The sequence below is a fragment of the Phalacrocorax aristotelis genome, chromosome 4 (assembly GCF_949628215.1).
Source record: "Phalacrocorax aristotelis chromosome 4, bGulAri2.1, whole genome shotgun sequence".
Lineage (NCBI taxonomy): Eukaryota > Metazoa > Chordata > Aves > Suliformes > Phalacrocoracidae > Phalacrocorax > Phalacrocorax aristotelis.
In genome coordinates this window covers 20,913,257-20,927,362 of record NC_134279.1, presented here as the reverse complement: position 1 = coordinate 20,927,362, position 14,106 = coordinate 20,913,257, and the positions used below count along the sequence as shown (strand labels likewise).

The window sequence follows — 14,106 nt, the reverse complement described above, 5'->3', positions numbered from 1 at the left end:
CCATGCTAGCTTTGACAAGTGTTCTACTAAAAGATATAGGAACTTCCTAATGACAAAAAAAGCCTGTTGAACAGCATCTCGTCAATGGCTCTGCTGTAAATATGCCAAGTCCCTCCTGCTGGGCCATCTTCCTGTTTCTTCATTCCAGAATCTGCTCCCTGTCCCTCCACTTTCAAACTAGACAGACCTGTGCTTCTCCTTCGCTAATACTTGTACCAGCACCAGTCCTTTAAAAATAATGTTCCGTCTCATAAAAGTTCAGGTGCTGGCTTAAAGGTTGCTGGGGTGGCAGACTTGGAAATCTCCTCTTAAGTGATCTTGATTCAAGATTGAAGGCTGATTTCCAGAATTTCACTTTTATCAGTAATCAAATGAATTAGCATATTTTGTATGCAGTCATTGTTGCATTTGCATAACTGTACAGTAATCAAGTGTGCTCACCACTGCAGTTTCACCAAGTACTGTCTTGTCTGAAACATGGAATTGTTAACAAGACTTTTCCAATATCTTGGCTGTTGAGGTGTGAATCACTTGTTTTTCCTTTGCCAAAAGGAATGCCCTGCTTGGCTTTGCCAGAAGTAGTAGGAAAAAATATGTCTTGGTGTAAACATGGGAATGGAAGTAAAGAACAGAGCTGCTGCTTTAAGCAGAGTCACTGTTCTTGACTTTTCAGAAGTATTTCTAAAACTTGCTAAAGAAATTAATAACTGTTTGAGACTCTAGGATACCATTAAGGAATCACTTGAGTAATACTGCTGTTACTAAAGTCTGTTCACCAAAATAAGCCATTTCTTGTCATCGGGGCTGTCAGAAAATGTAGAAACAGGATTCCCCACTGTAGGTTTCTGACGAGCAGCATAATTTTCTTCCTTACCTGTTTCAGTTATAAAAATAAAAGACTTTATTAGTAGAAATGCATCCTAATTTCTTCACAGTTGTAAGATCATAGTCAGTCTGCTGCTGGTGTGGCTATAGGTACTCTTGGATGAACCCAAAGTGGTTTTTGTAATGATCTGAAACTAGTCTTATCTGGGGCAATGGACTTGCTCCAGGTTACATGGTACTGCCCTTTGCTTTGGTTAGAATTTGATCAAAATGTGTTTATTCCTGCTTTTCAAAAGTTTTCTTAACGAATTTTTGCTGATTGCACTTTCTGGGCATCTTAGGTTTAAATCTTTTGCCCGCAGAGGCACCGTGCCAATGCAACAAGAGTGGTGATAAGGGGTTACGTCTTTTCTGATTTTGCTTGTAGGGGATTTAGAGAAAATGAACAATTATTCATTGCCACCCTTAAAACTGCAGTCAGTGACATTTGTTACAAGGATTTGTGTTTGTTTCTATGGTACTACACAATCAAGTTAGCAAGCCTTGTAATGTTGAAGAACAACCTTTCTTATCTTACCACATTTAACTGTTTTGCAGTGGCTCAAGACAACATCTCACATACCTTGGAGCTATGGGTAGAAAACATCAGTAGCCTCATGACAGTGTTTTGGTCTGTGTTGTAAGATAACAGCTGACTCAAAATGTCCATTTATGTCCAAAGCAACCTATTGTGTGGACTCCTTTAGCCCTTTTCATGCTGTATCTTGAATTTTAATTTATTTACTTATGTAAGTCATATCATATGATCATTAAAAACCAGGTATATCCTATCCATACCAGCTCTTTTGGGAGGTACAGTCAGTTTCATGATAAATTCAGAGGTAAAGCCTGAACACAAGGGTTCCAGGGTAGTGGAGAGGTCAGCTGATCTTAGTTGACATGGCCAACAGAACTGGTGTTGAATAATGGATTTTTCAGCAAGAGTCTTGCTTTAGTGAGTGAGGGCTTCTAGTTTTACTTCTAGAAGAGCAGCTGTTTCCAGCCACATTTTGACAAATACAGGAATGAGGCCAGTTCAAAAGCATAGGCATAGCATAGATTTTTTTCCTGCCTCAGTATTAAATTAAAAGGTACACATATTTCTTATCTTCTTCCTAACTAATTTCAGTTTCAACTTGTTCTGTTGCTCTGGTTATATTCTACCAAGCAATGCTAGTCATGAAGGTATGGGTCACTTCCAAAAAGTAAGGCAAGGTGTACAGGAGGAAGATTTCTTAGTCCCTTAAATTAGGCAATTGCTTAAGCTGTTTCTTATACAGAGCAGTTCTTTTCATTAACACCACAGAGCAATGGAAGAAGGTGATGGTTTCAATTTGACAGCAAAAAAATTATGCCAAGTTTGCCGCAGAGTTTTTCAGCATTAATGTGCATCTGTAATGTTTGTATTGGGGTTTTTTTTTTTCAGTCATTGGGTTTACACATCTTGTAACTCACGAAACTGAGTCAGTGTCATGGAAGCTTTTGCCTAGAGCTGTTTGATATGGTTAGTGCTCAAAAGACCCACTAATTCATGGTGAGTAGTTGCTCCTAATGCTTCCAGCTTTCAGAATCTTCTTTACTACATTTAGCTTGAATTAGTGCACCTTAGTGACTTGACCTGATCTAGTCCAGCTGTAGAGAGAGTAACTGTGCTGGAAAACAGCCTTGAGCTCCTCAGCGGCTGGTCTTACTATCTTTTTAAGTTGCTGCATCTGAACTGTGCTGGAAGAAATAGATAGCATCTGCGTGGCAGACAAGCATATCATGCATTGTAAGTGCACACCTTAGTTAATGCTAAGGCTAAGTATGCTAACACTTTCTGCCGCCAAAGGTCTTACGGCACTGTAGTTGCCAGCATTGCAATGTAATGCCGCAAGTGTACGTGTTCGTAGCTGCTGCTGGCAGAAACTGCGGAGTCCCCAAAGGAGTACGTTGCTGTGGTTGGAAGGATTTGTCCACCTTGGTTCTTCTCAAGCCTCACAAACCCCTCACGGAAGAGGATAGCAGAGTATTGAATCCCTGAATTGTTCTGGCAGAGCCGCCTGTTCTCCATCGTACTTTCCCCTGGGGAGTTTCAGATGCAAGTAAAAATTTCACCTGTGCCCATGTGCAGACCACTTGTCCCATCTGCTAACTCTTGTATGTGATGGGGAATAGTCTGCAATGTGTTGCCTCTTCGGATAGCGTGGGCTATGTCACCCACTGAGGAAGAGGGGCTGAGTGCAGTGGACCAGCAATGAGAAGTTAAGCTTGTATCTCCACTGTTTCTTGGGGTTGAGTCCAATTTTGATACTCATTTGGTGGAGAACATCATGTTCTTTGGCTAGTCCATCATAGTATTGACTAAATTAGGATGTGTGCTTTAACAGAGGTACTGTCAGTGAGAAGTGATTTTCTGTGGGGTTTTTGGTGGTGGTTTTGGTGGTTTGGGTTTTTGTTTTGTTTTAAAATACTCAAGTTCGTATTTGTTTTAATTCAGTTAATCTGCAGATATCGGAGTTTAAAAATTGGCATTAAATTGGAGTTAAAAGTATGACCTGGGAAAATACATAATCTTAGAAGAGAAAACAGCTGAAAGCGCTTCATGTTGTTTTTTGCAAAATTCTGTCTTTTTAATGGAAATTGCACGTTATTGTTTTGTACTGTTCCAGTTCAAAGGGCAAAAAGGTTGGGAATGTGGTGCCATCCCAAACACTTGGGTCTGCTATATCCTTTTGATTCTCAACGCACTCTTTAGCTGTGCTGGTCCAAATAAGAATAAAAAGAAAGCTGTCAGTAACACCCCAGTGCTCCCATTTGTGAGCTTGGGGAGTAAATGGTACTTTAGTACTTTTTTTCTTGAGGAAAAGCCTCTAGTTTTGCATGCTTCCAGGTAAGAAGACAAAAGGCAGCTTCTCCTATATGTTGTTCTCCTTTCACTATCTTCAGCTTGCCCCTGAGACACTTCTTTCTCACCTGTTTAATCAGCTGCAAAATCCAGCTGGATGGACTCCTATGAGACTTTTTTTGCTACTGCAAAGTGGTTTTAAAACACTCTTGAATCAGCTAGATTGGGCATACACATCTTCTCAAGTGCCCCTGCTAGAAAGGCAGTTTTCTGCTTTCTGTGTTCTGATCTAGGTGATCCAGTTTAGGGATGCGAGCACCAGAACATGAGCCCTCCTCCCACCTCAGACTTGGGTTTCTAGAGAATATGGGCTAGCTCTGTTCCTTATCAATTTCACTGTCAGTCTCTGTCTAGTAATTGCCGTGCATTTAAATCCACTGGATAAATACTTGCTGGTGAGAGAGCAGTGCACATGCAAATTCTTTGCTACCTGCTGTGATCTTGCATGATTTTGAAGGAGTCGTACTCTGTCTGCCTCATCTTATTAATTCTTTGTAGAATTGTATTGAAGCAGGTGCTATTTAATTTTTATATATACATATACAATTAGTTAAAGGATGTAAAAAGAATCTTGATGGTTTTAGACTAGGCTGTAATCCTGGCCACAGCATGTACAGAAAAGCTTGTTAGGTATCTTAAAACATCTGGTAACTTATTAAAGGAAAATCTTTGAAGGGCAGCAAATGTGTAATAGAGATTCAGTGCTGATGGGAGTCAGATTCTTTTCTTTTAAAGCATTTGCCTTAACCTTGCTTTTCAGAAGTTTAGCTTTTATGTTTTCTCATTGCATGATGTCACAACCATAGCTGGAGCATTTGTCTGTCAAGCATCACAAGCAGTCTCTGACTGCTGGCTTTGGAAGTGTATGTGTGCAGGAGTTCAGCTTAGAGGAGGCAACTGTGCTCTTTTAGTGATCTCTGGAACAGAGAAATATGTTGCTTCTGCAGAACAGCTGTCCCAAAGTAAGGGTGGGAGGCCTGGGAATGACTACAACAAGCTATTCATTTGGGAGGAAACAAACCACCCAGATGAAGACCATTTCTGCTTCCAGCAAGCCTGTATCTTTGTCCCAAGGATACTTGAGATGTCACCATTCCTGCTTCTGTGATTTATTTTTTTTTATTGCTGCTGCTTTTTTTCCCTCTTACTCAGAAACTACTGACTCCCTTAAGGATTTTTCTCTCCCAGGCTGTGTATTACTCATGCTTATCTTTCCTTGTGTTATTCTTCTTGTTCTTCCTTTCTCCTTTTTGATATTTACTGTCTCCTTTTAAGAAAAATATTTTTCTTTCATGTTTCTCTTCCTTGAAGCCACGAATTCACCAAGGTTTGTACCAGCCATGCTGCATATGCATATGCTGCATTCCTGACTTCCTTCTCTCTCATTCACAACTTTATTTAAGGTAGTTAGTCAGTAACCTCTTTGGAGAAGGAGATAAGTATATGCATGGCTTCGAGTAGTGGAATCTCAGTGATGCTGTTGGACCCACTTTGATGAAACAAATCTCATCTGAAGGAAAAAAGGTGACCTCAATTTCATTTGTTCCTTTCCTTGCACTGTTGAAACCATACAATGTGTACATGGAATACATACACAGCATAAGGAAACTCATAAAATGACACAGTTTGAAATGTTTCCACTAACAATGAAATAGGCTTAAAGTATTAACCTGAAAGGTTGGAGAAATGGTATATAGGAAATCACTCAAACTTGTCTTGATCTAGAAACACCTGAACATGGAGACCTGTGATACTTCGCTGGGGGATATGTGCAGCAATGGCTAGTTCTTCATGTCGTACTTGAGGTGATACAAGTACATGGTCAGTTCCTGATAATTTATTGGTCCTACCCCGTGTTCTCTGGGTTGTTGGGAACCTTTCCATAGATGTTAAGTGGATATAAACATTTAAATTTTTCCTCCCTGCAGCCTAAAGAGTGAGCTTACTCTGTTATAAAGTATCGTAAGCTCTGTATTAATCAGAGAGAAATCTATGTGCAAATATTTCCTGTCTCTAGCATATATACTATCTTGGCTGACTTTCCTTAAACTTCAAGGTGAAACACTGGTTGTTACAGTATGTAAAATGGAATTGTTTAGAGATAAGATTTCATGTTTGTAGCCAGCATCTGAACAGCTGTACTTAAAGACAAATTGCAAAACCCCAAAGTATCCCTTCTGCTTGTGACAGTGCCTTAGCTATACTGGAGACACGTTCTTAAGTTCCTGTGGCTGCACTGCTTTTGTGACAGGTTTTGCTGCTTTCACACCTACCTAGGTGGGAGCAAGTGGCAGTTCTGCTTTGAGGGAGGAGGCCTGGGCGGTAACTTTTATGACTGATGATTTCAGTTTGTTTAAAAAAAAAAAAAAGGCTTGATCCTGTTGTGTTGTCACCTGTAAGCTCTCTGTCAGCTCTGGCCAGTGGCTGATTAAAGTGACTCATCCAGGCACTTGAAAGCAGGTAATGACTAAAAGGTGTAAATAATAACCAGTCAAGTTTACAGGGCAGGGGGCGGACAGGAAGATGCCTATACAGATTTCCTCTTACCTAACCCTTAATCTTCCTTTGTGAGGTGGTTGCCCTGCTAACTTTTCCTGTCCTTGGTGATAGAGGGAGTTGTCCTTTGGAAGTGTTCAAAGTCAAGCAACCATGGCAGGGGCATTGTACTAGATGATCTTTGATGGTCCCTTCCAATCCAAACCATTGTATTGTTCTGCTGTTGAAACATTACTCTCTGAGTCCATCTTGTTTTGGATGCCCTTTCTGGGCATCTTTCTTTTCCTACTCCTCCTCTTTTTATTTCCGTGATTCCTTTTCTCCAAAGGGTGGCGACAGGATAGGGGGAACAAGATCCGTGGTTTGTGATGCGTCTTGGTCTTCAGCCTTGATATTTCAGCTGTATGACTTTTGTGCCTAGAAAATAATATATCTGCTTAGTGGTATACCAGGTTTTTTTACATCTTTGAACTTTGTTGTTGGTATTTCCATTGGTGCTTTGGAAGAGAAAATTGGACACTAAACAGCACCTTTCATGATGCAAAGGCAAAATAATGCAGGCAAGTTGAGGTAGATATGCCATTTTCTTTTTTTTAAGTACTTCCATAACATTCACATAACTTTAAAAAGTTTTATTTTTAGAACTTTCTGCTTGATGCGAAGACCTGTTGGGTCTGCCTCTCCAAACTTTTTTGATGAGAGTGCTTAGGGGACATGCCTATGAATGCTCTTGCATAGTTAATTTGGAGCAGATGGAGGAAAGGTTAAATCCGAAACAACAGCTTATTTACAATGACTTGAAAACTGTCAGCTGTTACGCAGTTTTACACTCCTGTCAGCCATCCTGCCACTAGAACTGGTCAACTAGTGAGTGAGACCCTGTTATGAATGACCTCCTAGTTACCATAGGATTTGTGTCTGTGTTCAAACAATGTGTGTTTCTTTACTCTTAGATCAGGGCACTGGTATAACAGTAAAATGAAACCTAAGACATTCTTAGCATTTGCTTAAGTGACTTAAAGTGTATGAATTGATGTTTACAACATTAGTTCTTCCTCCTTTGGCTTCTATTTAAAGACTAGCACAGGGAGTGGATTGACAGATGTAAAATACTAAAACTGGTTTTAAAAGTTCATGCTGTGTGCCATTTTGCATTGCAGTCGCCTTGCATAATGACGTGAGGCTCATACACAAGCAAATTTTAAGAGTTGGATTTAATAAAACTGTAGAAGAATATTTTCATTTGTAAAATGGCAAGATAATGTTAGTGTATACCAGTTTTAAAGATTTCTATGGATGTGAGATACAGGTGGTATTTCAGAGATAGTTTAAGCAAATTTTCAATTATTTAACCAAGCTGAGTGGTGCAGTTGACACAGCAGAGGGATGGGATGTCATCCAAAGAGACCCAGACAAGCTGGAGGGGTAGACCTGTGAAAACCTCATGAGGTTCAACAAGGCCAAGTGCAAGGTCCTGCACCTTGGTCAGGGCAACCCCCGGTACCAATACAGGCTGGGGGATGGAGGGATTGAGAAAAGCCCTGTGGAGAATGACTTGGGGTACTGGTGGATGAAAAGCTGGACATGAGCCAATGATGTGTGCCTGCAGCCCAGGAGGCCAACTGTATCCTGGGCTGCGTCAAAAGAATCATGGTCGGCAGGTCAAGGGAGGTGATTCTGCCCTTCTGCTCTGCTCTGGTGAGACCCCACCTGGACCACTGCATCTAGCTCTGGAGCCCCCAACACAGAAAGGACATGGACCTGTCGGAGCAGGTCCAGAGGAGGGCCACGAATGTGATCTGAGGGCTGGAGCACCTCTCCTACAAGGACAGGCTGTGAGAGGGTTGGGGTTGTTCAGCCTGGAAAGAGAAGGATGCGGGGAGACCTTATTGCGGTCTTCCAGTACTTAAAGGGGGACTATAGGAAGGATGGGGACAATCTCTTTAGCAAGGCCTGTTGTGACAGGAGAAGGGGTAACAGTTTTCAACTAACGGAGGGTAGATTTAGGCTGGATATAAGGAAAAAAATTGTTACAATGAGGGTGGTGAAACACTGGCACAGGTTGCCCAGAGAGGTCGTGGAGGCACGATCCCTAGGAACATTCAGGGTCAGGTTGGACGGGGCTCTGAGCAACCTGATCTAGTTGAAGATGTCGCTGCTCACTGCAGTGGGGTTGGACTAGCTGACTGCTAAAGGTCCCTTCCAACCCAAACCATTCTATGGTTCTTTCCTGCCTGTGTGGTTGTTGGAGGTTGTCTCGTGGTCTTTCTGTGAAAGATAATCTAGCCAAAGTGAGTTATAATGCTTACCAAGATACATTATGACATAAGGTTTGCTCTTATGGTAAAGGAAAGTTGAATATCTGTAGGCACTTTTGCTTCCTGTGGTATCTTATCTGAGAAACTGCTGTATGATGTGTCTTCAGTTATACATCTAAGTTTGTGTTCTTACTAACATATACTTAGTAACATTTTTTCTGATGATGGGAAGAATTTTTAATTCCAGGAAGCTCATTATACACAGTTCATTAAAATGTAAGTGCTTTTTCTAGAAGCTCTAGCTGCACTGATGCTTAATTTTGGGGGTGTAGAAATATTTTCACTCTAAATATTTTTAATAAATGTACTCTGTTCTTCTTCAACAGAGGTGTTACGAACATAAGCAGTATAGAAATGGGCTGAAGTTCTGTAAACAGATCCTTTCTAACCCCAAGTTTGCAGAACATGGAGGTAAGTTTTCAAATGGCATGTGCTCTCTGGTTTCCCAATACTTAAGGATAGAGTAATAATTTGTAAGTTTTACTTATAGCATTTTGTTATTGTTAACCTTTTGCACTTAAAGCAGTAAGAGCATCCAGAAACCTGCACCATGTTAAGCACTTATTGTTGGTAAGATTTGTAATTTTAAAGACTGGTATTACCAGTAGTTAGTAATCATAGCTTGCCATTCTTTATCTTCATGCTGCAAGTCTAATATTCATTGTAGCATGGTGCAAGTTTCTTAATACAAGTATGCATTGTGTAAATCAGTTTTTTGGGGAAATAGTTATTCGCTCATGTAGGAGTGCAAGATAAGAGGAAGAGATTGATTATTGTTCAGCACTGTATGTCTGTTAGCTCTGTGGGCTCCTACTTTTTCTGAAAGAATAATCTTATTATAAAAGAAGTAGTCCCTTGCTTTATTTTCCGTCGGTTCTTACTACTGGGTTGAGAGTTTCTTTTCACTGTCCAGAAATGTTTGGTTTTTTTTCTTTGCCAAGTAGTTTGGCATGGCTGGATGTGTGGAAGTCTGTGTTGTAAATAAATACTTGAGTAGTAGTTATAATGCTCCTTTACAGTAAAAAAAAATACCTCTCTTGAAAACACTTGTAGAGCAGACAGTTTTTAGCTCCTTTAAAATAAAATGCTGCTTCATGTCTTGGGGGCAGTAATGCATAAAGTTCATTGTTGTGTACGATATGCTTAAGTGAATAACCTGCCAGTACAGTTTTCCACATGAAAAAAGAATGCAAAATCTTGATGCTGCTAACTGAGTCTAAATTTGTGTTTATACTATATTTAGAGTTGCTATATTAAGCTTAAAAAACAATGAAAATGAATAACTGACACTTATTTAATCTTTTTGTGTGTGTGTGTTAGAAACCTTGGCAATGAAAGGACTAACATTAAACTGTCTAGGGAAGAAAGAAGAAGCATATGAACTTGTGCGTAGAGGCCTAAGGAATGACTTGAAGAGTCATGTCTGTATCCTTTTTGAAACAGGGCTTTCACTTATTAATGGAAAAAGTTTATTTCTACGACTACTTGATCTATAGAATTGCAACAAAGTCCAGTACTGTTAGGCTTCAGACTGGAAGTTCAGTTTTAAATTTTGTTCCCGGTACAAAAGAATATTTTGTCTAAGCTATCCAAAGGGCAGATGCTTTGCAGCTATACTTGCAGTCACAGTTAGCTCAAGTATTATTCTGGCTTGCATTATATAAATTTTTTTTTATTATTAAGCTGTAACTGTAAACTTGTGGTGGGCTGAACTAGGCATTTAAGCATGTGGTTTGCTTTAAAAACTTTAGTAGTTGCCGTCACACTGATAAGGACTTGTCATATATTTAGAATGCAGAAACTGAAGCACTTCAGTTGTCCCTTATTCAAAAATGTGTTTGAGTTAAGCCTGATAGTCTTTTCAGAGATCCTGTCACTTGGTGTCCTCCCCCAGTAAGCGAAAAGTGCAGTGTACAGCCTATTATATGCACCCCATATGTATAACTGGCAAACAGTCCTCTGTCGTCAGTTTGCAAGCAGTTTCTTTGTACATCTAAGGAAAAGAATTGTAATAATGTTACTGTCCGTTTATAAAATGGCTTAAGAGCTTTATACCAACTGTTCTGTCACTGACATGTTGGATCTGTTTTCTCCCTCAGATTCAGTAGTATCCTTAACAGTTTTCCAGGTTGGCATGTCTATGGCCTTCTTCAGAGGTCAGACAAGAAGTATGACGAAGCTATCAAATGTTATAGAAATGCACTGAAATGGGACAAAGACAATCTTCAAATCTTGAGAGATCTTTCGCTGCTGCAGATTCAAATGAGGGATCTTGAAGGTTACAGGGTAGGTACACATACTGCATTTACTATCAACTTCTAGGGAACTGCAGCAAAGGGGACGAAATGTTTAATGAGACTTTTAAAAAAAATATACATTTAGATCCAGTGTTAAAACTATGTGCTACTCAATACTTCATGAAAGTAAAAGCAGACATGCTACTGAGCAATTCCTGTAAAGTATACAGATTTATTGGCATGTTTAATGATTCTTCAGCTCAGTGCAGAATTTTTAGCTTTTTTTAATGCTGTATAATCCAGCTGTAGACAATCCCCAGTCTTTTTATTATTTTCTTGGAAACATTCCTGCAGGTAAAATGGCAATGTGTTCAGAAGATGACTGTTACTCAGGCAAAGGAGTTTCTATCTTTTAATAACTTTTTACCACATATCCACCCTCCTTTAAATCAGTGGCCACCAGTTTTCTCGTGGCAGCAGGTAACAATACAAAGCAAGCAGTGTGCTGCATGAAAGATCGTATTTTGCTTCCCAGCCAACCTGGGCATCAGTGACAGCTCCTTTGGGGTCCAAATATTTCCTAACGTTTCCTGTGATCAGAACTCTTGAATATTCCTCTTCTTTCTTGAATACTCAAAATGTTTAGATTACTATGTGGTTTTCTTCTGTTTATTCTGTAGTAAAGCTGAACACAGTTTAGTAACTTCGATTGGAACCCTCTTTCTGCCTGTTATTGCAGCACCCAGTTACTTCATACCTTGTGTCGGTTTTGTGTATTTGCTGTGTAAGGTGATGTTTCATGCTAACTAACCTTTACAAGGTGATAGTGTCGTGGCTGTGATACTTCTGTAAAGAACAGCACAAACTTTCTGTTTTCTCTACAAATGCTATTCTTAATGTAGTTAGATTTTTTTCTCTTGTCTTCACAAATTGCAAGCTGATGTCTACCTTGCCAATACCTTCATTTCTTAAAAAGCAGCCTCTGTTTAGTATGTATATTGCAATGATGTTTATGTGGTTCAGGCAACATTGTAGTTGCTGCCATGATCAATGTATGGCTCACTTAGGGTTAGACAGAACAGTGACTGTAGATTTGTTTTTCTTGCTGTGCTATCCAGAGAAATATGACAATGGTCACCCTAACTGTTTATAATTCAAACATTAATTAATTGATTGAAAAAAACCCTTAGTTCCCCGTTTTTGTGCAGGGAAACTTGTCTAGTTTTGAGCTGATGTAGACTGGTGTAATAAGGTATTCCTTTTCTCTGCAAAGAAATAGATCTTTGAGATCATTACATGAGAAACCTTGGATAATATTTTATGTTAGGTTTTCATCTTTTCAGGTTTTCCTTGCACCTTTAAAATTGTGGTTGTTAAAACACGTTAGTTGGTCACTTCAGATGATTTACTTTTCAAATTAGGGTAATGTCAGTATGCCAAGAACAAGTTTTGTTCTCAGAGGTGCGTGGAACCACCAGCTAACATAGTGAACTTATTCCTGAGTTAGGACATTTTGTAATTATGGTGGGGTGTTTTTTTTTTCATTTTAGTAATTTAGAAATTTGACTCCTCTTGCTGAGACAAGGTAGCCAAAACTTAGCATAGCTGCCAAAATTAATTTGCAAATGTGTGTTCTCTTGGCCTCTGGATAAATGTGAATCCAAAAGCATAATTGTGCTAAACATACAAGTAACACGTGGTTATAGAATGCATTAAGGATTAAATGTTAACACACTTAGAAGACAGTAATTCATGACTGCTCATATGTTAGTTTTTGAAGAATGTGAATTTACTCTCCAAAGTGGGAAAAAGGTTTTAGGGATTTTTTTTCCCTTCGCTTTGATTTCTATCCACTCCTACTTTATAATATTTTGAGTGGTCTTCATTCTAGTCAAACTGAGGTAATTAGTTTTAGTTCTTTGTTAACCCTGCTTCTGACTGGGCCTTTTTAATATGTAGTAACTTTTTTCCTTTTATTTTAAATTACTTGAAGATGTGTTTCAGGAATGTGTAGCAAAACAAGTAATAACTTTCTCCTCAGATTAAAACAACACGTTATCAAGCAAATCTGTTGCATCTTCCAGCTGTAATTATCTTCTTGCCAAAGACTAGGGATGCACTTGCATGACTTATTTTGCCTAACAACACTTGTAATGATTTAATACATATGTACTTTCAAGGTGAATTTGGAACACCAGTATGTAGTTAATGTTCCTGCATCTCAAACGAAAGTATTCTTAATTGCATTCTGTTCGTAAGCGGTAAGACAGGAAAAGCACGTGTGTCATACGTTAACGAAGTTAGCCTGACTCATCAGTATTCAGTTGGACATGATACATTATTTTGTGTGGGTTTGTTTATTTTCAGTCAGTCAAGACCATCATAGTGTGTTAAAGTTTACTCTTTCTTTTGGTTCAAGAAAAAAAAAATTTGCATACAGAAAACTACTTTTTGATGACAATCCTTAAATACTGGAATACTGAAGACAGAGTTTTGCCTAATGAGTTCTACAGAACATCAGAATAAAGTCAGGAAAATTAGTAGCTACTTTTTTGCAGGAAACAAGATACCAGTTGCTTCAGCTCCGACCTGCACAGCGAGCGTCATGGATTGGTTATGCTATTGCTTACCATCTGCTGGAAGACTATGAAATGGCAGCAAAAATTTTAGAGGAATTTAGGAAGACACAGCAGGTAAGAGGAAAACACAAAATTCCTGTATGGATTGCTGCTTAAGCCAAAAATAAAACACTGCTTCCTTTCATGATGTGAAAACTTTATGCAGTTTCTTCAGTCAAATGATTTAAACCCCAAATGCATTCTAGAAGGCTGAGCTTTCTCATGTGTCTTGCTTTCCTATGTAGACGTCACCTGATAAAGTAGACTATGAGTACAGTGAACTGCTGCTCTATCAAAATCAAGTCCTCCGGGAGGCAGGACTTCATAAAGAAGCCTTGGAGCATCTTTGTACCTACGAAAAGCAGATCTGTGATAAACTGGCTGTTGAAGAAACAAAAGGTAATTACTTTTTGAAAGTGCATTTAAATGCGTAGTATACAGTGGAATGCCTGTAACAGTCTGCTTTTCCCATCTTTTGGAACTTCATCTTGGATTTGTTTTTAGATTGATTTATTTAATTCTGCTGTAGTAAACTGCTTGTCTTGCAGCTGTTTGGTGCCTATCATACTCTTCTCCCAGGTTGATAAGACATCAGCAGAGTACAGACGTACTGCTCTGAAACTTTTGAGCTGGTGGACATTTCAGACAGATGATCCCAAATGGATGTCCTGAAATTCTGTTTGGGG

General features: G+C 39.2%; 1 protein-coding gene across 2 annotated transcripts in view; it reads left to right on the top strand.

The window, feature by feature from the left end:
* Positions 1 to 14,106, top strand: part of NAA15 (N-alpha-acetyltransferase 15, NatA auxiliary subunit) — a 40,036-nt gene that overhangs the window by 4,725 nt on the left and 21,205 nt on the right. For both annotated transcript variants that reach the window (XM_075090559.1, XM_075090558.1), the window contains exons 2-6: positions 8,892 to 8,976; positions 9,886 to 9,990; positions 10,694 to 10,851; positions 13,361 to 13,495; positions 13,666 to 13,819. In XM_075090559.1, coding sequence (XP_074946660.1) covers positions 8,892 to 8,976; positions 9,886 to 9,990; positions 10,694 to 10,851; positions 13,361 to 13,495; positions 13,666 to 13,819 — 637 coding nt within the window. The remainder of the gene's footprint in view (positions 1 to 8,891; positions 8,977 to 9,885; positions 9,991 to 10,693; positions 10,852 to 13,360; positions 13,496 to 13,665; positions 13,820 to 14,106) is intronic.